Raw genomic sequence first — 27,460 nt, forward strand, 5'->3', positions numbered from 1 at the left:
GGAATCTACTCCGCCTCTGTGGTTGGGCAACTCCACTATAAACATAATTTTCGACGGTGGTTTACTGGGCTGGAATTGCGCATTTATACGATACTTGCTTGTCAAAGAATTAAGGGCGTCTTCATGTCTTGGATGTACAGTAATCTCATTCCAGAGATCCCGTAAAATGACAACGGAATTCCAAACGTTCTAAAATCCCTTAGTGTTGTTGCTTGGGATTTGTTTGCACATGACCCTTTTTCCTTCTCTCCCTATTGCTTATTTATGCCCTTTTGATATAGACATCTACTTGATGCAAAAATGTTGTTTAAATGTGTTCTTTTTGTGTATAGGCAATATTTCTATTATATTATAGATTGTTTTTTTAATTCAATACAGTACACTTTTTACTTTTCAAGTAGAGTCCTTCAAAAAAATAATGATAATAATTTTGACGTACAATACGTTTTCATTTCATTTTGAAAAACAGTTTATTGATATTTTGTAGAGCATATAAATTGCATATATTATAGTCGAATTAGAAAAGGAATAGATTTCCCATTGTAAATTGCTGCCCATTTTCCATTTTAGTACTCACTTCATTCCCATAACACGCGTTTGATCCCCCACTTCTCCTGGCTTATACGAGGTCTCCTCGCCCTTTGACGATATCTTGCACTAATCCCCAGCATTAAGATCTTTAGTGATGATTTCTATGGCCGTGATTCTCCTTCCAAATAAACTGAGCGTCTATAAATCCTGCGTTCTCGTTGACATGGAGAGACTGAAACTTGGAATAGTATTAGAGGGATTGTAACCAATTAGGGTGCACTTCCACAAAGTTAGGTGACATTTACAAGACTAAAGGATTCAAGATAAAGATCTAGTTTAAAGTGCCAACATAGACCTATCCAGTAGTTGCTATGACAATGACAAACACAATTCAGTCTTCATGAGAAGCAACATTGGTTATTACTATTACAGTGGAACCTCGAGGTTTGAACGTCTCGGAACTCGTAATATTCGGACTTCAACCAAAAAATCGGAGTAAAAAATGCCTTGGTGGATGGAGTTTGAACTCATTTTCCAAGTTCGAACCCCCAAGCAAAGCAAGCTAAGCCGAACATACCTTGAAAACGAGTAGCCGAGTGAAGCCAAGCAATGCCGAATGCTGACGATGCGCTGCTCATTTCCAGTCAGATCGTAAATACTCCCGGAGGTGCTCCATAGTCGCGAGTGCTTTTTGATTTTTCCACAACAATTTTCTTCGCATGGGCCCAAAGAAAGACAACAGTGCCAGTGGCAGCAAAGAAAAACATAGTGCTACGAACCACAGCGGAATTAGGAAGGAGATTATCGCGCCGTTGTAACTACCGTGACTACTTCTGTAAATACTGGCACGAGGACCCCCCCCCCCCCCCCTTAGCTGTTCAATAACGTGCCTGACGTTAAACAATGCACAGAAAGACTGCTTAGTAGTCTAATAATATGCCCAATGTAAAATACATAAACTCAACACTGAACTAAAGCTAGCATTAACATAGCATTTATCATCACACCACAACAAAAAAATGTAAGGTATTTTTTATTGTTTAAATACTATACTGTACTGTAAATGTAAAAAAACATAAATTGAAATTAAAATGGGAATTTTCAGTTTTTGGGGCTTGGGAACGGATTAATTGCATTTACATTATTTCCTATGCGAATTTTTTTTTGGGTGGTTGAACAATTCGGACTTGCAACACTTCGCAGGAACAAATTATGTTCAAACTCCGAGGTACCACTGTACTAAGTTATTTTAGGGTAACATTTCTACTTTAATCTCTAGTGCTGAAAACTTAAAATGTAAACTTGTGCAGGCACTCTTTAATACTTTTTTTTTAATGCTCTACCAGAATCACTGAGGACAAATTTAGATCTAGACAACACACCCCATCCCATGTCCAATGATTTCAGTTGTAGATGCCAAATAAGTACATGTATCGATTACTTAAAACATAGTCAACGCAAAATACATAAATATATGGTATTATAAAAAAAAATGAAAGCTGCAAATAATGATTAATGAAATAAGGATCATCAATCAAAATAAAAAAAGTGCAATGTGTACCACAATAATACGTTTATGATCCTATTGTACGTAATGTATCAATGTTAGCTAATTTAATGTAGCCTACAGTCACTTGTAAGGACGTATTGTTAATGCCTCAGCAAATGGTTTCGAATCACTTTGTTGAACAAACTGTAAGAAAACAAACATATAATAACTACATTCATACACGAGCCACAACTCACGCCGAGTCACCCAGTTAACAGCCAGTCAACTCACCCATGTCACTCACCAGGTCGGGTCCATGAAAAGTCACAGATACACCTTGTGGAATGTGAGGATGGCAACCTTAAGTGGACAAAAACAATACCTTCATCTCACATGATTATATTCTACCCGTGTTTAATAATGCAAAATCCACTTTTGTCTGATTAATTGATGGCATAATCAGTAAAATATACTGTATTCTCTATATACATACGCTCATCGCGTTGAGGTTTTTACTCTATCCCAAAAAAATGTGCGTGTTGCTGTGAGGAGACCTCATTATTCATTACAAAATGAAGTTTTCATTGTGGAGCCTGGAGCATTTCTTATTGTTTGGATTACTTTTCCACCTCATTGACTCCTAATAGCAGCAATAGGCAGTACTCCTATACTTTTCTGGGATCATGTTGACGTTACCATGGATTTATCTTAATTGTATTATTGCACGTAAGTGTTAGGGTATGTAATCAGGTCTTTCAACTATAACCGCCAGAATTTATTTTTATAGAATTTATTTTGTTTATAGTATCTGTGCAAGCTTTGAAACTATAATTTGCCAGGACTTGTATATTGCTAGCCTATTGTGTATTTTGTGACTTCAATTTATTTATTTATTTTTATTCAGAGATTTCCCTAATCAAGACAGTTTGACCGTTTCTCCCATGGGACAAAAGGTCAACTTCCCGGCTGAGAGCAATTGTATAAGTGAAAGTGAATCATTTCACATTTGGTTCTACAGAATGAGTGTCGTACTTTTCCATCCTACTTTGCAATTCCCCGCTTGTTTTAACAGGTGCTTTACTGAAAAGCAGACACACGCACATACTGTCTAATGTCCCAGACCCATTTAACCATAAACAACCGTAGGACAAGAGCGAAAGCTACTTCCTCCCCAGCAGCAATTTGGTGACATCCTTAGCTCTCACGAGAGTGACACACGTCTGTCCACCTTTTGGCGTATGTGTCGGAGTGAGTGGTCTTGGGCCACTTTTGGAGCTTTCTGTTCTGTCTGTGTTCAAATGCCACTGGCCAGCAGTTATTCTCTTGTCGACCACACTCGCAAGCAGTAAGCAGTCAAGCCAAGTGGAGGCAACGTCCTGCACCGCTTCAGGCTGTTTGCGAAAGCTTTTTGACCGCTACTGTCACTGGCCGTGCTACTTCTATTCAGTCTTATATTACACAACTCTCATTTAACCTTTTTAATATTGCTTACTGAACTCTTAATACAGTGGTGCTTTGCTTTACAAGTTTTGTTTGCATGAGAACACTTGTATCTCAAATGTATCTTTCCCTGTTGAAATGAATTGAAATCCCATTAATCGTGCATATCTGGACATATGTCTACTCCGAAAATGTCAAAACAATTGCCACCAACATTCACCTATGAAAATTCACGCGATTGATCGTAGTTTTCTAACATTAAGCCATGCTAAGGTTTTTATTTTATTATTTATTTATTTTTTACATTAAGCACTTTTAGGCTGCGTTCGCTTAATACAGATTTTTTTCACAAGTATCAATTTTTTTTCATGGGGTGTGACTTTTTTCACACCCGACCTGGGCCTCTTTCGTATGTGGATATAAATAGGTAGGGCTGGGTTTAAAATATCGATATATCAAATCGATATTGTTTTTCATAACCCAATATCGATTCATAAAACCATGTATCGACACTTTTAATACGGCTTTTTCCGTAAATTAATGTGCCCGAGGCAAGCACGTGCTTGTTCAAAACCTTGTGTGAGCGTTGTTCAAATGTGCCCTTCTGTTATTCAGAGTACCCCAAAGGGAGCCCAGTGCTTACAAAGCTCAAGCGTGAGCTGCTCCGAGCTGCTGATTGCTATATAACTTTAAAAATGAACTGTGTTTTAATGCAAGCGGCTCGCGTCGCGGGTCTCCCTCTTGAAAATACACACATGCAAACGCACACTGTTTAGACAGATGCACTATGGAAAAGCTTTTCTTTTTGCAGTAGTTTTAAATGGCTGAACACAAATACCCCCCAAAAGAAGTAAGGTAAGAAATTGGACATAAAAGCACTGCATAATTATGCACTATGACTGGGTCTCTTATGTAAATTTCTTTTTATTTATTTGTTAACCACTGGAACCTTAGCATAAAAGGAATGTGAATATCGTGATTTGCCGGAGTGTTTTTCCCACTTTGTAATTGATTTCAATTACTATTTATTGTTTTGATCAGGTCATGTTTATGCCGAGGATAGGAGCCAAAAAACAGTCCACCAAACAGGAGCGCGGGCGTTCGCACAGCTGAATTTGCATAATGTATGCAGACAAGAATCATGAATCGAACTCCTAACACGTCCGCGAAACGAGTCCACCAGACCACCAATCTTTAGCGTGCTATTGGCACAGATAAATTTGCATATGACGCTGATAAAAGTCGCCTAGCCCGGCGGCTTGGCTGGCGGTGAAACGTTGCGAGTCGGGTTACTTCCGTGAAAACTGCAACGACGTTGTTTTGGGTGTACGTCACTCGACGCGTGTTCTTTGCGCATGCGAGTCGCATCACGGGCGCGTTGCGTTCACATTAGATGTCGCATTTGTTTTTGTAATGTAAACGGTACATAAAAAGATCGGATTCAACAAAAAATCCGAATTGGGCATCACACCCTGCAGTGTGAACGTAGCCTTAGACTGTTCCAAGTTTTTGGTACGTTGATCTTTTTCTCTGTAGTAAATGTATAAAATAAGTTAGTTACATGAGAAACAAGTTAAAAATCGAATCTTTGCTGAATCGAATTTTGTCTTTTGGATTATTAAAAGCTGTTGTTCTTATGTTGTTACATTCAAATGTTTTTGTAAGTTGTAATTTTGCACAAGTGACAGAATGCTGGATGGGTGCTTTACAAGTCATGTTTACAATAGCTACCAACTACTTAATTGTGGCATTTAAGAAAAAACTTTAAATGTTAACTTTATGTTAAAACTAATCTTGAATCAGTATACATTATTGTTGTCAGGCCAACGTCAGTCGAACTAGTAGATGTCATGGCTAGATGGGTAATAATAACTTATCATTAGTATAATAACAGTCGCTAAGTCGCTCCGTGTCCTGTCCAATTCAACATTCATTTACTTCAGCCGGCCATAATGGGGCAGTCATGTGATCACGGGCTGTCGGTGCAAATGGTCTATTGGATCTGCTGTCTGACAGGACAGAGCAAAACCTAAATAAAAAATAAAATAAAATAATGGAATACAATCAGTCTGGAGATGCTCGTCTTCCAAAGTACGTGACTTTTTTTTTTTTGTCCTGCTAACAAAATGAACGCCACAGCCATCAACATCAGATGTTTCATCTTATTTTCTGGTTGGAGCAAAAGCTTTCCCTGTGAGTGACTTCATATGACTGTGCCACTCTAGAAGTGAAAAGTCCTTTTCTATTTCCGCTTAAGAACAGATGACTCGCATCTGTCTTTGGGCGAGGACTTGATGGAGTGTCCCGACTGGCACACTGTGACACTGATGCTTTTTAGGTTTATTGCCCAACCACAGCAGGGGTTACATTCGGTCGTAGTCCACACAAATGACAAAACTTACCATATTTCAGTCTCCACTTGAGTTCACACACATCATACGTCACTCTAAATTCCGGAGGTCAGTGAAGGCACCTTCGACATGACTAGTTGTGACAAACAACAGATTGATAAATTGTTGAATAATCGCTGATCTGAATAAAACAAAAATAGGAACTACTGTATTGTAATTTTGCCCGAATAATACAGAAAATTAGAGTATGGCAGCAAATGTGTGACTTACTTGTTCACTTCACTTTCTGCTCCAGGTCAAGTTTATGAAACTTGTCACACTCGCGCTGATCTTTATTTTATTCAGTCGGCATCGCAAATGAGAAACTGTTCTCCATTGCTTTACTTGGATAAATAAAGGTAAATATTCTCTCAAAGATTGTCAGCTTGATACAATTTACTCTTGTTTAGCTTCTTTAATGTTATGTGATTCTGATGGCCACTTTATGCAGGGCCGGATCTATTCTTGCAGTCCAGGGCATTGACCCTCCCCCACCCCACACACACACAATAAATAAATACATATATATATATATATATATATAGGAAATATCCATACTACTATAGTTGTAAATTGTTTATTTAATATTGTTGAATTTCGTCACAAAAAATTAAGATGAATCGTTGGAACTAGGAATGCACCGAAATGAAAATGTTTGGCCGAAACGAAAATAAAAAATTCTTCGCCGAATACCGAAACGCCCCCAAAAAATTGCCAATTTTTACTATCATTGCATTTATTATAATTAATTACAATTATAATATTATTATAAAATATTTATTTAGCACTGGCATTTTATGTGCCCAAACCACAGACATGTTGGCTCTTTGGAGGAAGTGACCCAATTATTCTTTTCAGTAGGAAGGACTTCCCCGTACCTGAAGGAGCAAAATAAAATAAAAAAGCTAGTGGTTATCACGTCTGCTTCTCAATCTGAGGGTCAGGGCTCAAATCTCTGTGCCAGCCTTCCTATGTGCCATTTGTAGGGATGTAACGATAAAGGCGATATCATGATATTAAAAATATTTAATTTGTGCAGTTCTAGCACCCTCTGGTGGTTAGTTTATTAGTGTAGTTTAATATTAATTAGGAATGTTTTGGCCAAAGCAATGGTTCTCGCTCCCATAAATCAGTCATACCAGCAGACTAACTTCTCCACGGGTGAATTGTGAATAATTTGCTGCCTATATGTACCCTGTGATTGGCTGGCAACAAGTCCATAAAGGGCGTAGCTCCCATCTTCATTGACGGGATGTAATATTTAATAGAGCGCTAATTCGATTTGTAAAACCTATAAAAGCCGCGCATATTCATACCTGCACTGCCTGTGAAGAAGACGTTCTTCCCACTCAGCACAGCACTGAGGACGGCAGCCTGTCCTTTGTTCAGCTTACGAGTTGGCAGAGACAGGACGGGTTTCTTGCTGGGGTTGGCTTTCACCTAAAATAACCACGAAAAAAATATATTACCAGCTTAGATAGTAAAAATGTGAGCATTCCCAAAATAATTATAGTTAAAGATGAAGACCCTTTTTATTCTCATCTGCGTGCCTACATAAATGTTGTGCTCTACTTTTAACCCATCGCAGTAGTGAACAGAGCTTGTGTTGGCAGCTTTCCATTCATCCATTTAGTGCAGGGGTATGCAACCTACAGCTCTGGAGCCACATGGCTCTTTAGTCCCTGTCCTTTTATTTATTTAAAATGACTAGAATATTTTTAAACATATTTACTTGTAATTTTTGGATAAAATATTATTTAAATGAATGAATGGTTAAAAATAATAATAATTAAATATTTAAAAAAATGTCAGAGTCCACATTTTAAAGTTGTCAGAAAAAGAGAGACGAAGGGTTAATTAATAGGTTTTGTAAAATGACCTAAAAATGACCAAAAAGGAAGAGGAAAACCATAAAATTTCCACAAAATTGAAAATAAATAAATCCAAAAACAGAAGACAAATGGTAAAAGAAAATGAATCTCAAATTATTGGATGCTTCATTTTTTTTTTTATTATGGTGCAGCTCTAATTAGCTCATGGGTAACGTTTCCTTCATCACAATGTTCACATGTTTTGTGGCTCCAGACAGATTTTTTGTTATTTATTTGGCCTGAAATGGCAGTAAAGGTTGTTGACCCCTGATTTACTGTATTATTGTTTAGTGTGCGCAATGACCCCGGGAGCTGCTGCGACTGATCGGTGCAAACTCACACGGTGAAAACCCAGCAAGAAGAGAGGCTGTTCAATTTAAACAGACGCTTGCTTGCAGCGTTTTTTTTCTCCTTGCGTCACCACAGCCTATTTGGGCTATATACTTTCGGCTTTAATTTTATTTTGGCCAAATGCCGAAAATGGCAAAAATAGCCATTTTTGGCCGAAAATATTCGGTGCATCACTCGTTGGATTGATTAAATGATTGATTAAGTCCTCCAAGTTTAAACATTTTTAAAAATCCATTTTCTTCCTTTGCTTCCTGTCAGCATTGAACCGATGAGGTATTTTTTAAATTGTATTCACCCCCCCCCCCCCCCCCCCCCCACACACACACACACCTGGCTGAAATCAACAGGTAGTCGGTCGGTGTAGCCAACTCGCAGGGGTGCTTAAACTGTGTGGAAATATTTTGCTAAAAATGACACCGTTAGCACAGTACCTGTCAAAATAAGTCTAACAAAAGCGCAAGTGCTCTGAACGCCCATCTGAATCATTATCTTAGCAGTAACTACAAAAAATCTAAAGTTGCTCAACTTCTGACGACCTGGAGTATCCCGAAAGGTCCTTATGAAAAGTAGTAGTCATAGCATTAGTAATGTACGTTTCACTTATTGAGTCACAGAAGTTGTTACTCAGACTCCTTTAATCAAGTAAGTGGCGGGCCAGAAATGTCCCATGGGCCAAATTTTGGTCACCATTTGTGAAAATCATCAAAGCGATCACCACCCCGTCACGTTGCTCTATTTACATGTCGGGTCTTTGCTGTGCAAAGTGTGTGTGTGTATTTTGTGTGTGTGTGTGTCGTTTAGCTTGTCTCTGTCCTGGAATAAAGACAAATATGCTCGACTGTCCTTATTCGCCGTAACCAAGACGTATACACATCTACACATTGCTAAATAGATTTCTGGCAAACACAAGCTGTGTTGACAGGAGAGATGAGCTGTTGTTCCTGTTACAGCTTGCCAAAAGCAAAAAAAAGAGCCGCCACTGTTGTTGGATCCAGCAGACTTGTTTGCCTCTGCCAACATGCGCGCACACACACACACACACACGCAAGCACACAGTCATGCATGGATATATCAAAGGTAACCGAGCGAGCGCTATTTGAACAGGTGATTCCCATTTACATCTTATGATCCGGCTGGCTTTCTTCCTTTTAGGAAGTCACACTATTGGCCAAGTCAATCACGCACTGCTGGTTTGTTGTTTGGTCATTTTGTTTATCATCTGACATGGGGAATGGGCTAAGGAGATTGACATTGGAGGTGTAAAACTATTGTTAGGAAGGAAGGGTTCTGGGCTATTTTGTCCATGCCGTGCATTTCATTAAGTTGAGGGATTCTGTTCAGGCAGCATTGCCTGTCTAACTGGCTTCCTAAGCATGTAATGATGATCGCTTGATGTAAAAAAAAAAAAAAAAAAAACTCTCTACAATGCCCTCAGGTCAAGGTGTGATTGGAATCACTTCCTTTGAAATGCCATATTTAACCTTTGATGTCAGTTCAGGTTTAAAGTTTCAGCGCAGCAGTGAAGGAGGGAAAAGTTGGAGTATATTCAAATTTGTTGGTTATTGTAAATATAATTATACAGTGGACCCACACTATTCGCGGGGGAAAGCAGCCAAATAATAGAAATTATTGAAATTTATTTGGCGGGGGGAATGTTTTTTTTTTGAGACCGTACTGGAATAAAGTGTAATTGCTCATCCACTACAGTAGGTGGCAGTGGTGCTCTCATAGTCAGAGAGTGCCTAAGGAGTTTTAGCTCATCTGCAGAGGTGTATTTACAACCATTTCTTTTAGACGATTGATACTATTTATAGTCGCAGCGGAGAGTTTTGGAGTGTGTATAATATTTTCTTCTTCCTGGGGGGAGCGTACCCCAAAAAATAATTGAGAAGCACTGGTATAGGCGTAACTTCAGTTCGCTGGGTTCATTAGTCAGGTTTCCATCCAATTGTTTCAATTTTGTTTTGTTTTTCAAATTTACTGAAAATGCGCATAAATTGACATATGCGAGTTATACCCGTTTCCAACTGTTCTTCTTTTGCGAATATTGAGATGGAACTCCGCCGCTGTTGGTGGCGATATACACCATAGAGATGTGATCAACCAGTAATTTAAAAGAAGAAGAAGACCAGGAAGTGACTGCGCCGTGCGTTGATGTCGTATGAGTTAGCTTCTTTTTCTTTTTTTTAATCTTGATAAACTGTAGCGTTTCATTTCATTAATTAATATTCACTTCTTTAATTAATTTCAAAAATATTTCTGTTTCTACAAATAACAACTTAATTTTCTTGCCGATTTTTGTCATATCCTTTCTCTCTTTTCTTTGTCTTTTCTCCCTGGATCACCCCAGCGAGGTACAGAGGGTTTCTGGAAGTCTGTGGCCCAGCACGTCCCTCGTGAGCCCAGCGAGATGAGAATCCTCAACCCCCATTTCATCCAAGAGGCTGCCTTCCAGTTCATAGGCCTGCCCTTTAACAATGGCATAATGGGAAAAGGGGTAAGTCGCATGCAGGCACACACTTGCAGCTTCATGATGAGCCAGCAGTCAAGAATTAGCCGCATTAAGCTTGGAAATTGCCTTATAATTTCCTAATCTTTGTGGAAGGACGGAATCAGGAATTTGTTTAGGATCACAGGGAAGAGACAAAGTATCCACCTTCTTAAAGTGATTGAGAGTTGGCAGTCGCTGGAACACAAAATGCTCCCACCTGGCTTGCGAGTTATCTTCGATGGGAAAGGAAAGAAATGGGGTGAGGGGGCGAGAAGGAATACGCACGGGGATGAATCGAGCCGCATTTTTTTTCATTCATTCATCAGGAAAATTGGTGATCATTAAGTACAGTACATTTTAATCGGAAATGTTTGTCACATGGCTACAATATTTCAAGTAGGGTTGTCAGGCTATTAAATTTTTTAATTATAATTAATCGCATGACTTCAATAGTTAACTCTCGATTAATCGCACATTTTATATCTGTTCTAAATGTACAATAAAATATTTCTTTCCAAGTTTTCATACTCTTAATATAAATTTGGGCGAAAAGTGTTAAATTAATAGAAATGTGGCTGCATCTTTTAATTATTGATACAGTAATTTCATAATTCATAACATGGAGTTTAAATTAATTCTTTACTCCCAGTCATTTCCACTAAAGCAAACCCCTTCACTCCCGGCTGTTTTACTGGATTTTGACTGATTTTGCAAGGCCCACAGAATATTGTGTTGTATTGCTATAAAAACATGAAACCTACCAAAAAGAAAGATTAAAGTCTCTTCTTTCATCAGGAAAAAAAGTACATTTCTATCCGTTTCCGTTTTGCCGCAATTAGCATTAGAATATAGCTAAGTTTTATCATTATTCACAAATCTATTTAGAATTCTGAGTAATTGAGGGTTTTTTCAACATGGTCCTGGTTCATCTCCTTTGCTCTTCTGCCACCGGCTGGTCGTTTGTGTAATAACTACAATTTCTTCAACCGTTCTTTGCGGTTAGGGCTGCTTTCTGTACGCTCTAGCATAAAAAAACACACATTAAAAACGTATAAATACGCCTTTGGGACACTTAAAACATTTACTTTAGAACGTGTTTACACAAATGAGTTAAAGATGTACTGTACTGTAAAAATGAGTGTTAATTGGTGTTGAGGTCATTTTTCTGCCACGAGATGACATAATTACATTTGTAAGACATTGGTGGCGGCTCAGTGCATTTTGCTTTTCATATTAAAGAGCTATCTAATCTTTAACATGCTTGTGAAATTCTGCACATTTTTAAAATTGTAAAATACAACTCGACCCCAGTCTCCACAAATACATTGTTGACGTGGCGTTGCAACTGGAATTCCCCCAGTACAGGCTTTCCAAGTAAGGGGCGGTCATTAATTAAAAAAATGAACGCACTAATTATGACACCCCTAATTTCAAGTTTTCCTTGCAATTTTGATTGATCTGTTCAGATTTTACTGGTATCCCAAAATTGTTGCATATTGCAACAACAAACGAGCTTAACAAAAAGTGCTGCACTTCATTTTAGACGTTACAATTGAAATGGCTTAATCCCCGTGTCGAAATAAAGGGGACAGTCCCCGTTTTTTCCATTCCCCTTCTTGGTATCGATTCTCTAACGTATTGGACTGTGACCCAGCTGTTGACTGATACGCTTGACCCTGCATCAGACGCTTGTTTGCGTGTGTGTGTAGCCGTGAAAGTAAAGCGGGACTGTTATAAGTGAACATCATCCTCCGGGGCTCTTGCAACACCCCTTCATGAACCCAACATGTGTTGAACATGTGGGCATCTGGTGCGAGTGTGTTTCTGCTCATTTGTGTTAGCGCCTTTGTATTTCTGTGCATCATTGCCTTGCTGTCGAACGCTAAAGGATTTTATGCTCTGATCTTTTTTCTTTTTTTTTTCTTGCCCTTCAGCCGTCTCTCCTTTTGACCATCATACTGTATGTTTATGTATGTGGAAATGAACGAGTAGCTTGATTGGTGGTACCAGTCTGTGTAAATGTAATGTATTAGAGCACACAGTAGGGGGTTGGCCAGCTGCTTGTTGAGGTCCACCAACCCCGAGGGCTTCAAATCAGGGTAATGATTTAAATGGGGCCTCCCTCCACTCTTTCTTCTTTAAACAAAACACACACAGAATCTGTAACCCCCCCCACGATCTGGGGCAGCCCAAGGCGATAAGGAAGCACAGTTCAGGCCTGTAGATCACGGTGTCATAGAAGGAAGGTCACGTCTTACATGTAATTGTTAATGTCCGAGTCATTAAAGTTTAGTTTGCAGTGGAAGTGGGACGAGGCAATTGAGCTGGACGGCAAGTGAGGAAAATTTTAGAATGATTTGAAACTGATCCTGAACTTCTGTATCTTTGTGACAGAACATTCCAACGTTAGGCACGGTTGCCATAACGATGGCGCTGCATAACTGTGACGAGGTGGCAGTGGCCGGCTTCGGCTATGATATGAACACGCCCCACGCATCCCTCCACTATTATGAGTCTGTCAAGATGTCTGCTATCAAAGAGGTGAGTGTTAAATCTGGATGTGAGGATTGGTAGATAGTTGGTATCTTCGGTCCCAGTTGGAGTTGAGCCCATTTCACACTGCACTTAGCGCAGGGTGCAAAGCGCTATCGTCGAACCCATTGATTTCTGGACATTACAGCGCGGCAAGAGAACATCCGCCATGATGCTAAGATGCCTCGGGCTGCTGTCTTCTTTCTGCCCTGCTGTGCTGAGCAAGTGCAGTGTGAAAAGGGGCTTTACTACAAACGAGCTATATGTAATGCCCGCGCATGTTGGCAAGGGGTCACAGCTGAACGGAACAAAATCAAATACAAAATGAGAACACTCATGAGGCCACAACTCGCACCCAGACGCTCACATTGCGTCATACCGGATTTCAGCTTCTGACATTGCTAGGCCACACCCTTTAAAGGCACAATTGCAGTATATGAATACTACAGTACAAACACTAATTACACTTCATAAAAGCATGTAAAAAACTTGCGAAATTATGTGTTTTATTGGTTTAGACATGCAAATATGTCACGTCCACTGTGACCATCTAAGGGATTAAAATCAAAATGTAAAAGTAAAAAAAAAAAATGAAAAATGTTCAAAATAAAAAGTAAAAAAAAAAAAAAAGATTTTAAAATGTGTTTTTTGTCGTTACAAAACAATAAATATATTGTTACAAAAATCTAAATTAAAAATATCCCAAAAAAATAATCATAAAGGGGATACTTGACTTACTAAGCCATTTTTAACAATAAGATATTTTGTCTATAATTAATGTGATGACTTCATTATTTTTCATAAACAATTAGTAGCTTTAAAAAAAAAAATTGCCAGTTGATGTCAACTGAAGATGACATCACCTGTGCTGAGGAAATAGGGAACGACCTTAGCCGTGATTGGTCATTACCTATTTCCTCAGCACAGGTGATGTCATCTTCAGTTGATAGCAAGTGGCAAAATTTGTTTTTATTTGTACATGAAAAATAATGAAGTTATCAAATTAATTCTGGACAAAATCTGAACTTTTTACTGCTGAAAATGTCTCAGAGTCAAGTATCCCTTTAAGAATAATTTTAGTTACTTGTTAAGCTTCATGTTTAATTTTTTGTGTTTATTTTAATAGTCGTGAGTTCTGCATCCGGTAATTAATTTTTTTGTCAGAGTATAATTTCATCGTTGGGGGAAAAGTAGACAACGAATTATGTATCAAAAAAAATATTTTTTTTTTTATAATGTTGAGTTTGTACTGGAATTCCCTCGGCCATCACTCGATGTATGTCCACTCAGAATCACCTCCCATGCTCGTCCTCACCGTTTACACTGAAAAGCAGCGCAAGCCAGCAGAGATGTCGGCCGGGTGTTGACGTGCGTAAACCATGAGCGCCGTTTGATGATAACCTTCCTCTAAACTCTCAGTGAAGCTGTTTGTGTTTATTATCGTCTTCATCAACGCTGTCATCATCGGCCATTCATTGTTGGCCGTGTGGCGCACTTGACTGCTGCTGTTCCGTGCGCTTGTTTGGTCTTCTGAGCACAGATAATGAAGTTGATAAAGGAAAAGTCTGTTTCCCATCAAAGGGGGGGGGGGGGTGTTTTAAGGTCGCTTGTCATTTGAGAAACTATGTAAAAAAATAAAATGAAATATCTGTCAACTTATTTTTTTCTTTTTTTTTTACATTTAAATTATGTTGTTATTTTTACAACTAACCATTATTTTAGTAATCGCTTGTTGATTTTTTTTCTTGATTAATCGATGAATCTGATCCAAAAAAAACATTCAACTTTAATTTCCACCCCTTTATTCCAAAACCGGACATTATTTCAAATTGATTGCAGAAAATGCACATACATTAATTAATTAAGATTCTGATTCAGTCTGTAAAATGTCCGAATGTGTTTCTTTTCCGAAGTAAAGCGCATGTTTGCAAATGTCTTATTTTGAAGAAAAAATCAAACTAATATATGGAAATCAGAATAATTACCGTTGAGAGGCTGACATTTTTATTTAAACATGGTACCGAATTGATGTGATTAGCAAAATTAGGAATGTTTTTTTCAGACCGATACCATAAAAACTGTTAATGGAGTTTAGATTGGGACCTTTTCTTCTTCTTGCTTTCATTATTTTTCTGTTTCACTTCTTGCCTTCTGGGAGATAAGATGGTCGATAGCACTTTTTTTCAGACCGATCATCCATAATCAAAGTAGTTATTGATTAATTTGATAATAATCAATTGCTTGTCTATTAACTCATTCACTCGCAACCATTTTCACTGAAGCAATCCCCTTCGCTCCTGGCTGTTTTACTGCATTTTGACTGATTTTGCAAGGCCCACACAAAATTGTGTTTTATTGCTATAAAAACATGGAGCCTACTAAAAGAAAGATTAATCAATTTCCATTTGCAGCAATTAGCATTAGAAGTTTCCTCATTATTCACAAACCTGTTGAAAACACTGGGGAAAGGAGCTTTTTTGCAACATGGCCCTGGTTGATCTCTTATACTCTGCTGCCACCTGCTGGCTGTTTTTTGTAATAACTACCATTGCTTTAAGCGTTCTTTTCAGTTAAGAGGCTGCATCAAAGCCTAGCATTTAAAAAAAAAATTATAATAATAATACACATATAAATAAGTTTTTGATAGCAAATGAGACCATCATGGCACCTCTCAACTCACTTTACAAGGAACACTTTGGCAGATAGTGAACAATTTTTCCAAAAAGACACTTTACTGCCACTCCCAGCTGAAGTTTATTGTCAAACTAAATAAAGAGAGAAAGAGAATTGCACACTGTGTTTACAACCACTTAACTTATGCAAAGTCTGCTAGCATAATGCTAACACACAATGCAAAACACCATAGGCTGGCTAAAAAAAAAAAAAGCTTCTGTTTCGATGTAGTGTGCTAAGAGGACTAATGCTTCAATCCTCAATTTGGTTAATATTTCTGGTTTTTTTCTGCTTCTCTCAGTCATGGACGCACAACATATCCAAGGAGAAAGAGTTCCTGCGCAAGTTAGTGAAGGCCAACGTCATCTCGGACCTCACCAACGGCATCTGAGCAGATTTACTCTCCTTCCCTATGGACTACTGCACAGGAAGCCAGGGAAAGAGAAAAAGAAAAAAAGACCCCAAAAGAAGCGTCGAGGTGGCCTCCACACAATTGGGAGGTGCTTTTCATATCAAATGAGATTTTTGCAGAAATAAGTGAAGTGGTGACGTGCACACACACGTGCCTTCTGAACCAAAGACGCCGACGGATAACGCACGCGGCCACACGGTGGGAGGGGACGACTGGATCCGCCCACTTCCCGTCGGACGCGCCAACACTTGAGCGTTTACCAATTCAATCTCCGGTTACCACACCAATAACGTGACCTGCAGAAGTCGGGCAAGGCGGAACAAAAGCGGGCCCGAGTATTAGCAGTGCCAAATGTACCTCGAACAGGGGAGAGGCGGGCGGCGGTCGGGAGGGCGCTCCTCCCCTTTTTGCTGCCTGAATGTATTCACTTTCCTCAGTGTAAATAGCAAGAGATTTTTACTTTAACGAGCTGCTGCAGCAGCATCCTCACCCGAACCTCCCTCCCTTCATTTCGCTTCTGTCAGTTTTTCACGTAAGAGAAATGTCATGGATCCTTTCTAAGGCCCCTTAACATTTCAACAGATTTCGGCTTTATTTGACATCTAACTGGTGATGAACATTTACGTTTGATTTAACAACTCATGTGCACAGTCATTTTCTTTTTGTGGCCTTCAATCCTTATTGTCAAATGCGTTGTTTCCTAACCTTTATTGCGCCAAAGCATTTATTTAAACAAATCTCACAGAATGTTTTTTTTTTTTTTTGTAGTCAGTCGTCACCTGCAGAATCCACAGTGATCGAATGTTGACACCATGTGCCTCCCACATTAGATGCTATAGTCGCAAACTGTTTTTCCCAACATTTATTAAGGCACATATTTGACATTCCAAAAATCTAGTCTTGTAGCACACGAAAAAAAAAAAATAATAATAAAATTTTGATCATTAAAGTCCTACCAAAGCCAGTTTCCAAGTCAACAAAGGCTATTTTTTTTCTTTCTTTTTTCTTTCCTTTTTGGTGCTACACTGTTACATTAGGAAAAAAACTGATGGCACCACACCAACCAAAAATTATGTCCCCTTTTGACCATTTAAGGCCACCATAGTCCTCACCGAAGTCCCGTTTGTTTGCTATGCTGTTACAAAAAAAAAAAAAGCATCAAACTTTTTTTTTTTACCGTTTTTCTTAAATAAAAAATATGCCACCAAACAAAAGTCAGTTTCAGTTTAAGTCGATACAGGCCTAAATATTGTATTTTTATTTGTTTTGTGCGAACATTGTTACAAAAACAAATAAGTTAATAAATAAGAATTCGTGGCACACCACCATTTAAGCTGCTATAGTTCTCACCAAAGTCTGTAAAAGCTGTTTTCTTTCTTTCTTTCTTTTTTACATTAGAAAAATCTTATTGTAACAAAAAAATTATACGGGTTGAAATCGATGTAACTGACTGCTACGCTGTTACATTGGGAAAAAAATAAAAAGGTCGCGGCACCAAACAAAAATCTACATTTTTGGACCATTTAGGGCCACCGTTGTTCTCACCAAAGTCACTTACCAAGTGGACACAGGCTGATTTTTATTTATTTATTTTTTATAAATAATTATTATGCATTAACTGCTACAGTGTTACATTCGAAAAATCTCATACCACACCATGCAAATATGTCCATTTTGACCATTAAGGCCACCATAGTTATCATCTAATTCAGTTTGGAAAATTAATACAGACGGAAATCAATGTTTTTCACTGCGAGGCCGTTATATATATATATAAAAAAATAATAATCACCTCACACCACCAAAAAACATATACGTTTGACCATTCTAGGCCACCATAGTTCCCAAGTGTCCAAGTCAATACAGGCTGAAATCAGTTCATTTTCACTCCTCCCAAATGTACTCGATGTGAAATATTTTCTGTTTTGTGATTGACAGCAGTTCCATCCACGGACTAATTGTATCTCCTGCCATCTAGTGGAAGAGCATATAATTGTTCTCTTGTCACTATACGTCACTGGCATAGATTGATGAACAAAGTATGAATGATCATTTTCGGACCAATGAAGTGAAATTGGATCATTTCCGACGACGCCGTTTGGCAATCGCCGCTCTGAGTGACAACAAGAAGCAAATGATTTTTTTCTTTTGCAAGATCAATCTTCTTCTTCACCTCGTCATCCCTTCATCTCTCGTGTGTGTGTGTGTGTGTGTGTATGTGCGTGTTACGGTCCGCGTGGCCTCGTCCGGGTCGCTGGACCGAACGTTGAACCGTCTTCCACCCCGCCCACCCGCTGCTGCAGCTCTCGCCGCGCTTCACAAATCGGTGACACTTTTTGATTGTTGAAAAAAAAAAATTTTGATCTATATTGTTAAATCATTATTTATTTAGTTACCGAGACCCGGCGTTGGGTTCACAGGCAGGCCTGCTTTCTTTTCTCGTCGCCATCCGAGGGAAGCCGAATCCGTTTGACTTGGCCGTGTGCGCTTCCTCCGAGATGGCGGCCGTTCGCTCGTTCGTTCGTGCGGCAGAAGCGGCGTCACAATCCAGGAAGGATTTTTCTTTCTTTGTTTTCTTTCCATCTCAAAAGTCGTCTTTGCATCTTTTCAAGTCACTCTTTGTACTATATATCGATTAAAGCGCAATCAGCAATCTCGTGGCAGGAATGTCCAAATTTGGACGTTTGCTTGCCAACATGCGAATGACATCATCGGCGGTGTTTTTGTCCATGTTTCACTCTCTGGTGGCTTTTCACCTCTCTTCTTTTCTGGAAGTGCGTACTTACTGTAAAGGCACCTGCGCTTGGATTCCGTGTTGCTCAGAAAGGACGGCGGATGAGAACTCTTAGCAGGCGCTCACACTGCCTTACATTTTCATCTCCCGGAACCCGTCAACGAGGAGAACGCTCCGCTGATCCGCCGCGAGCCGTCAGCCGCGTGTCATTTGGGAGATTTGGGTCCATTCCATTTTATAGCTGCTGTTTTCTCTGCGTACGTGCAATTCCAATTCAAACTCGTTCACTGCCATTGACGGATATAGACGTCAAAAATCTGTTTTTACTGGGCAGGCAGTGGATAAGTTAAGGAAGACACTGGTTGTCTTTGTTTTTTTTGGGGTCGCCTTTTTAACCATAGGCTCCAAATCTGCATAGTCACTTTTCACTCGCTACTGCTGTAAAATATAACATACACTTCTCACAATATGCTCCAAGGTCCACTTGGATGCCTTTCTGTGACTCCTCCAGTCTGTGTCATCAGCAGGTTACAATGCTGTCAGAGTCACAGAAAGGCATCAAAGTGACTTTGGGAATGTCGCAAGTTTTTCCTTTCACTCCTGAAATATTGAGGGGGAAAAAAAGTTGGACATGAATTCAAAAGTTTTAGAGGTCGTTTTTGTGGGTAGTGTGTTTGCTTCTCAAGGGGTACTTATAGTCACTTTTATTAGCGTGCTTTATTTGTCCAATCAAATGTGCTCATTTGCATGTATTTAATTTTAAAGATGACAAATGAATTATTTTTTTTTTTCACAATTTAGAAGAGTTCTCATAGAAGTGTTAGGAGTTGCTGGAAAATTTGACGCACGGGAGCTAACGATGGCCAGTCCCAAGTATGACATATTTTGCCTTTACTTTCTAACACAGCTCCCAGTGTTTTTTTGACTGGTGTCCTTGAACGCACCAGCGGGGGAAGTGTTTAGTCCCTTCTGACATGTGCAGCACTGCATGTTGACAATGTGCCACTTTGGCATGGTTTCGCATCACAGTTGGTCTGGCAGTCCTTTTTGACGCTAAACAGATTTTTAGTTGAAGTGCTGCACTTTTTTTATTTTTTTTCCCCCCTCCTCCCCGTGTAGTCGTCGTTCAGGTGGACCGGGCCCAAATCTCCTTGATGAAGTCGAATGTATTCAATCAAATCATGTTGATTTTTTTTTTTTTTTGTTCATCAATGGCAAGTGATCAAAATGAAAATGTTACTGTCTGTTGAAATCCAAGTGTAAATTGCTTTCTGCAACTCAATAAAAAGGTTTGTAATGGAAGTTGTTTATTTCTGATTCTAGGGTTTAATTATTTTTGATAAATTATTATTAAGTATAAACCTCAATCACCATAATAAAACACTGACATATCAGAATTTTTTTTAATTGTAAATAAATGAATAACTTGCGCGCCCACCCTCATTCCTTAATGTTGTTGTGATCCCATCCAAGGTAGATCTGGTTTTACAGTTGTGGCCTTGAGGGACCCGTTTGAGACCTGTTCCACACACGCCATAAACGCCCAACTTGTCAGCTGCAGCCGCGAAAGTCTCGCGCGCTCTTCAACAAACCAGAGGAGTGTCTTTGGCCTGTCCAGCTGTGAGTTTGCTGCACCGCTGAGAGGTGAGGGAGGACGAGACGCCGAAAGCCAGAGCGGACTAAAAATACTCGCACTCGGGATACTTGTGATAAAAAAGTCAATTCAATTGTTTATTTCCAACTCAAAAGTTCACAAAGGGCAGCACAGCTGAACATTAAGACATCTCATTTTAAAAAAAATGGAGGGCGTGAAAGTGAAATAAAAATACTCATGAAATACAAAAACCTGAAAAATCGACTTAAAGTACAGTCATAAAGTATTTGTGAGGAAAAACTTCCTTCCACTGCGCTGGCTCGAGCCATTGTGCTGTTAATAGGGTGACGGACCCCCCCCCCCCCAAAAAAAAGTCACGCCTGTGAGAGCTCTGGTTCCTCAACAGCTTTCCCAGCTCCACTGGGTGGGATGCAGCGGGAGGATATTTGCCACCTGGGATCCGCCGGAGGCTGCCGGCCGGCCGACTGTTAGTCCAGCAGACGGCCGCACTAACGAGCCTGCGCCACTTCAGCTGGTGGGTCTTTGATTCTGTGCGACAGGTTCCCCACCCCGCCTCCTCTCAGAAGACTTGGAAGGAAGAGGCCGCGACCCCCAGGCCTGAAACTGAACTCCTTGTAAAAAGAGGTGGAATGGCGAGAAAGAAAGAAAAATGAAAAATCTGCGCTTTTCGAATGTTTGGTGGTCTTTCGTGTTGCACGTTGAGTCTGTTTACTTTTGGTAGTGCTGTAAAAAGAGAATTGTCGGCCAACTTAATTGAATTGCTTCGCACAATTGGATTAAAAAAACGTAAACTATTCATTTGGCAATGACATTCATAAGCGTGAATGTTAAGCGCAAGTGGGTGACGTCAGAACCTGATGCGTTCAAGTGTGCCATGGAAAATTGCACACTCCCACACAGTCGCAACTAAAAGACGCGCTTCGGAACCGAAGCATGGAGGGTTTGAATATTTTTTTTATTATTATTATTTTTTTTTTTTAACACAACCAAATCGTTAGGGGGGTGCTTAAGAACATAGGCCTAACAATGCCAATGAGTTAATCCAAAGTTAATATGCTAAGTTCAATGAACTCATAATTAAATGTAATATATTAACTTTTGATCAACTTCATTCAATTGCGTGTTACTATCAAATCCCCTTGTCGGAGAAACTACAATACAGATTGCCTGATCCAACATCGGTTACCTTTGACCTCACGAATATTTTTGTGGATGAATGAACAAAAAATTCCCATTCCCGGAAGCGCAGCTGCAAATAGGAACTCGCCAGTGGTTCTAGGACAGGGGTAGGGAACCCTGGTCCTGGAGAGACAATATCGTGCCTGTCTTCCATGTCTCCCTCCACCAACACACCTGATTTGATGAACAGGATCATTGTCGGTCTTCTTCGGAGCTTGCTGATGAGCCTATAATATGAGTCAGCTGTGTCGGAGGAGGGCGACGTGGAAAACTGCCAGGACAGCGGCTCTCCAGGACCAGGGTTCCCTACCCCTGTTCTAGGGGGTGGGGGGTGCTGAATTTTGCAGCATCTTTCCAGGAACATTCGGAAGTAAATGGAAAGAAATCCCGCATTTGGCCTGAAATTCTGGACTTGTCGAAAGTTATGCAAGGGTTTTGCGTTCTTACAAGAGCTTTGTGACGTGCGCGAGGCGACTGCACAAACATCGTCACGCTCCAAAGCCTCAAACAACACTTAACAAGTTCATCGCTCACAGTGATGGATGATGTTGACTCACTTGTTACATGTTGTGGCCTCCGCAGCAACTGGACCGCTGCTCCACTCCTTTGAGTGTATTTTTAGCCTGCGGGCGGCTAATAGCGCGACGGTCCTCAACCGCTGGCTACGAGCGATGCACTAGTAGATTTTTTATTTTTTTTTCTTAAAGATTTCAATTCGGCCATCTGTTGACAGCTTGGAATCATGCGCACGCAGCATAGCAGCTATTTGCTGCGTCACCATGTTTGCTTTAAATTTCGAATTTTTATAATAACATTGTGTCTCGTCTGTGTGGTCCCAAGTGAGTTTTACCCGCCAAACAAAACATCAATCACTAGTTTCTCTCCCCCTTTCACCTGCACTTATTGGATCCCGTCTTATTATCTGACTGTACATTCCCGCATACTTGAGGCCAGCTCATTGTTGTCTATTAATAGAGGCGCAGAACGGGGATCCTCCCTGCATTTGTCTCTGCCTTTTGCGAGGTGAGTGGGCCCTCGGCGGAGAGGTGTTTACCCAGCCTTTGTGCGCGGCGGGCCTGCAGTGTTTGCCGTGCAGGGAGTGCCTCGTCGTTGTGTGGAAGGTGGAGAGCGGCCGGCAAAAGTAGGCCGGCAGAAGAATTTGCATCCCAAATTCAAAAAAATTATTTTTCCATGGAATTGTATTTATTTTCTTATAAAGTCTAGTCTCATTATTTTTGTAGAACAATTTCTAAATGTACAATAACAATTTTTTTTCTAGGTTTTCATACTCTTGTTAAAAGTGGAAAAAAATGTTAAACTAACAGAAATAGTTCAAATGAATTTTTGACGTCTATAGCCGTCAATGGCAGTGAATGAGTTAAGTTAGGTTGCCCAAATGTACCATTATAGTGCAGGAGGGGCATTTCATTCTGTACTGTGCCACTGGCTACCATTTAGCAAAAAAAAAATAGAGTAATAAAAGTTTAATGCAATTTCTCCACAATTCATGTTGTGGGGCTCATGTTCTGTTGTTGGTTATAAAAATAAATAAATAATTTGGTTAGATAATGTATGTCAGGGGGTGCATTGATGCCCCTGAAAAATGGTGTCAATGAGATGTCAATTGAAGATTTTCTAAATCTTTTGGATGCCCCTTCATCGACCGATCATCGGTGGGCTGTGGATAAAAATAAAAAGACCGGTGAACATACCCCCAGAATGTTTCTATTGGTGCCATGACCCGGATGCTTGTAAGTGCGTTTCCATTACCCTCAGTTTTGCGCAAAAGGCAAGTTGCGCAAAAGCAAGCTGGAAATGGAAACACGTGATTTTCGGGAGAAAAAAAACAACTCTCAAATATCGCCCAAAGGTTTTATGTCGAAATATAAGTATTTATAAAAGTGTAATGGAAAGACTTTTTGCGCATTCCCTGTAGTCATGTGATCTTTCCGGAAGTAGGAAGTACGAAGTACGGGGCCACTCGCTTTCGTGTCAAAGCTGCCTCCGGAGGGGATAACAAGTCTTTTTAAGCACAAAGCGATTCAGTTATGGAGCTAATATGCCGCCGTTCAACGCACGTCCCATGTCGTTGCATGAGAAATGGCCGTTGCCCCTGGCAACGAGCAATCGCGCGACATACGGCGCACGTCGACGTTGAAAATACATCCGTTCGCACCATAACACAAGTTTGAAGTCATAAGCGCGCACACACGCAACACCAAATGCCCGAACCCGCCTGATGAGGGGAGGGAGATGTTTTTAAAGTAATATTAAGAACTCCCGGCGTCTGTCTTCCGTAAACATCATAAGCACCTCCTACGGAACTGCGAGATCCCGCGAGACGGGACATTACGAGAATTGCGCATCAGAAGCCAAACGCTTTTCAATGGAAACACCGGCAAGTCGAAATTGTACAATATCGCTTTTATTTTTGCGAAAAACTGTAATAGAAACGAACCTTGTGATACATTAAACAAACACGCTATTTTCAAACCAATTACGTGAAATTGGATCACACGCTGCGGCACAGTGGTTGGGAATGACTAATTATGAAGTGGCTTAAGTCGAGTAAGTCCTCGGTGAGGTCTGAGCTGGCGTTTTCCGAACCGTCCTACCTCCACCCAAAGGTGAATCCCGGGTGCATTTCTCGCCCCCACTCAGTGACAATCACTCCCCATCCCTGCCTGCTTCTTTCCTCCTCTCTCCTCCCCCCGAGGAACAACAAGCCACTTGAGCCGTGTGCGCGCGAGAAGTCACAACAGCTCGAGGAGCGACCGGCACGCTCCAGTTTCTGACAGGCGGAGCGCAGCGCTCCTTTTTTTTTTTTTTTTTTTTTTTTCTTTCTTTTTTAAAACATCACCGCGGGCCATTCGAGGAACACTTCGCTTCGCTTTGCTCCACAGACGCTCAACATTGTGGATACTTACCTGCGAGAAGCTTTTTGAAATCCCCACACAGCACCTCTGGCGGCGCGTAAAAGAATTACGCACGGACTTTCCACTTTCTTTGGACGCTTTCTTTCTTTCTGAATTCCTCAGATTGAATTCGCGGACGAAGACGGCCGAGTGGAAGTTTCGCGTATGTTGTGAGACTTTCCCCGGTTGAGGCGTAAAAGCATCCGCGCCGATTGGAGGCAGGACTGAACAGGTTAGTGGGAGCCGCGAAGGTGAAAAAAAACAACTGGCTTCATCACTTCGAGTCGGGCTTGTTGGATGTGAGTCAGCACAGAGGCAGAAACCAAAAGCAAATTGAGGACAAATATTTTGTACATGTCTGTGTGTATGCGTGTGTGCGCGCGTGCGATCGTGCGTGCGGGTCCTCCACGCTGTAGTTTTATTTCCGTCAAGGAAAAACAAGCGCCAATTAGGCTTCAAGCTGCGAGCTGCGCTGTGTTGTTAAAAGTTTATTTCTCGCCCATCTGGTCTCGTATTTCAACTTATAGTGCGCAATTACTGTACCTTTTTCCGTCCAGTGCTTGTTTACATCGCTTTTTTTTTTTAAATGATAGAGAGAGGCACGCGCGTTCATTAAGCGTCACATACTTTACAAAATGCAGTCCCCAAAATAAGCTCAATTGCTTCTTTCTTTTTTTTTTTTTTTAAAGACTATCTTCGTCAATCAATCAAAATATGTATGTGACAAATAACAATGTAGTGTAATTAATGTTCTGCTGTATGTAGCTGTTTCTGGTTGCGGTCTTTAAAAGAAAAAAAAAAGTTCTGTAATGACCACATTATTCCGTATAACAACAAAGCTAATGATGTCTCGCGACTCTTGGACTGTTCAGCGAACCCCCATTTATCACGGGGGAGGGGGGGGGGGGGGGGGACACGTCCCAGACCCGAACATGTGATAGCGGAAGAGCCTATGAAGAGTATATTTTTTCATAATTTCCCAAACCCCACATGCTTTAAACTCATTAAAACATACTTCAATTTATTAAAAGACACTTTTTTTTTTAAAGCATTCCTTATACGCCTGCGTGTTCTCTCGCTGTCAAGAAGTTGTAGAACATCACTTTGAGGAAAGAAGACTTTCGCCAAATACGATTCTAAGCACGCTCGCTTCAAGCGTTTTATTTGTTCCCAGTTGAAGCTTAGTGTGAAACTGACACATACTATACAATTCCGATGAAACGCCAACGTCTGTTAGCTTAACGCTAATCAATGAAGCGAAATACCACAAACCTTCAAGCAGCTGCAGTTTAACACGCATGGAGCAGCAATGCATACAAAGCGAGCATACAACAACCCTCAGACCCTTTGATGTGCTTTGTGAGGAACAAACACTATTAATCGAGATTAGTTGGGGACCTTCTTTGCCTCGTCTTCTTGCTCTTCGTTATTCTTATACACTTTGTGTTTTCAGGGAGATTAAGGATGTTTGATGCCAATTTTTCCCCACATCGATACTAGTACTCGCTGATACCAAGTACCGATACCACCAGTGTTTTATTATTATTATTTTTTTATAAATAACATTTCTCCCCAAAACCAATGACAGATAAGTTTATAGTAATATCTATATATCCCAATATCACATTTTCCCTTAAAATTACATGAAATTAATAGAAATATGTAATTTGTTGTTATATAAGGCCTGGTATCAGTCCAATATTGACACCTGGTATATCACTGTAAAAAATATATAAATTAAATTAGAAAAAAAAAGTAATATTGACTTGAAAAACCTGCAAAGTTTTTTTCCCACTCTTAAATTCTAAGTATAAAATAAAATGTTACTCTCCTTGTAAAATTTACTTAGGGTTAGGGTTCTTTCTGAGTGAATATTCTAAGGTAAAAAAAACAAACAAACTAAAAAACAGCTCCACATTTTTTCTATTTTTTCCACGTGTATTTATACTAAAAGACAAAAAAAATAATGTATTTTTATTTTTATTTTACAAATTATTACTAAATTTGGTGAAAATATTTACTAGTAAATATTCTTTTTTTTTTTAGTTATCAATATCCGCCCATCCCTAATAAACCCCATAAAAATGAGCCTTAATAGAAGCATGTTGCTATCACAAGTACTGCATATTGCACATTTTCAGCTCTTCAAACATGATATTGAAAACCGTCCGCAAGGTTATGCAGAAATCTCAAGTATGACTGATGGATCCCGCGCATTGCTAATTGCATCAAATCATTTGTTCCGACTCAACTCCAAACAAATTGCTCTGGCTTTCACTTGGCTGTTTACAACTTCTCCGATCTTGTCCAGGGGTGGGGGGCCGGAGATTGCGCAAGGCTTTGACTGGCGGTGGGGGGGGGGGGGGGGGACCGGCCACAGAAAGAGTTCCCGGGAGAAGGGAGAGGCGCCTCCAGCCGGCCCCCGCACGCAGATGGATCCTTCACCTTGGCTGAAGAGGAGCCAGTCATCTCGGATCTCCTGCACGCTGTGACGACAAGGTGCTAAAAGATGGCGCGGTGCCGCGGATGGAGAAGTCCGTCGATGACCCGGCGGGGGGGCGGCGCCCTTCCCGACCCGCCGTACGCGCACCCCTGCACGTCATCCGGTAAGTCACATTTTGTGTCAGCATGTTGCCACGGTGATTGTGTGACCGCCTTCGAGATGATCAGGAGCTGTTTTTCTGTTTTTCCGGCCGCTGCTGAGAGCCGTCATTTGTCACGCCGTGTTTGCTGTGACAACACTGGCTCATGTTGGATGGCTTTTTCATACCGTGTTGCTTTCACCTGCCAGCTGGTTGGCTCGGCGCAGGGTGGGTCGGTGTAACCTGGAGTCAACA

The 27,460-nt window shown here is 40.4% G+C and overlaps 2 protein-coding genes across 4 annotated transcripts in view; both read left to right on the plus strand.

The window, feature by feature from the left end:
• st3gal3b (ST3 beta-galactoside alpha-2,3-sialyltransferase 3b) overlaps positions 1–20,216 on the plus strand; it is a 61,262-nt gene extending 41,046 nt beyond the window's left edge. For all 3 annotated transcript variants that reach the window (XM_086074718.1, XM_086074727.1, XM_086074735.1), the window contains 3 exons: positions 10,423–10,569; positions 12,958–13,104; positions 16,070–20,216. In XM_086074718.1, coding sequence (XP_085930844.1) covers positions 10,423–10,569; positions 12,958–13,104; positions 16,070–16,159 — 384 coding nt within the window. In that variant the 3' untranslated portion in view covers positions 16,160–20,216. The remainder of the gene's footprint in view (positions 1–10,422; positions 10,570–12,957; positions 13,105–16,069) is intronic.
• Positions 20,217–24,508: 4,292 nt separating this feature from the next.
• Positions 24,509–27,460, plus strand: part of LOC147180554 (uncharacterized) — a 34,853-nt gene continuing 31,901 nt past the window's right edge. The window contains exons 1-2 of the mRNA XM_086081632.1: positions 24,509–24,855; positions 27,004–27,229. Of these exons, the coding sequence (XP_085937758.1) occupies positions 27,133–27,229 (97 nt within the window). The 5' untranslated portion in view covers positions 24,509–24,855; positions 27,004–27,132. The remainder of the gene's footprint in view (positions 24,856–27,003; positions 27,230–27,460) is intronic.

Source organism: Leptonotus elevatus, chromosome 1 (genome assembly GCF_054856555.1).
Source record: "Leptonotus elevatus isolate MCC_2025b chromosome 1, RoL_Lele_1.0, whole genome shotgun sequence".
Classification (NCBI taxonomy): domain Eukaryota; kingdom Metazoa; phylum Chordata; class Actinopteri; order Syngnathiformes; family Syngnathidae; genus Leptonotus; species Leptonotus elevatus.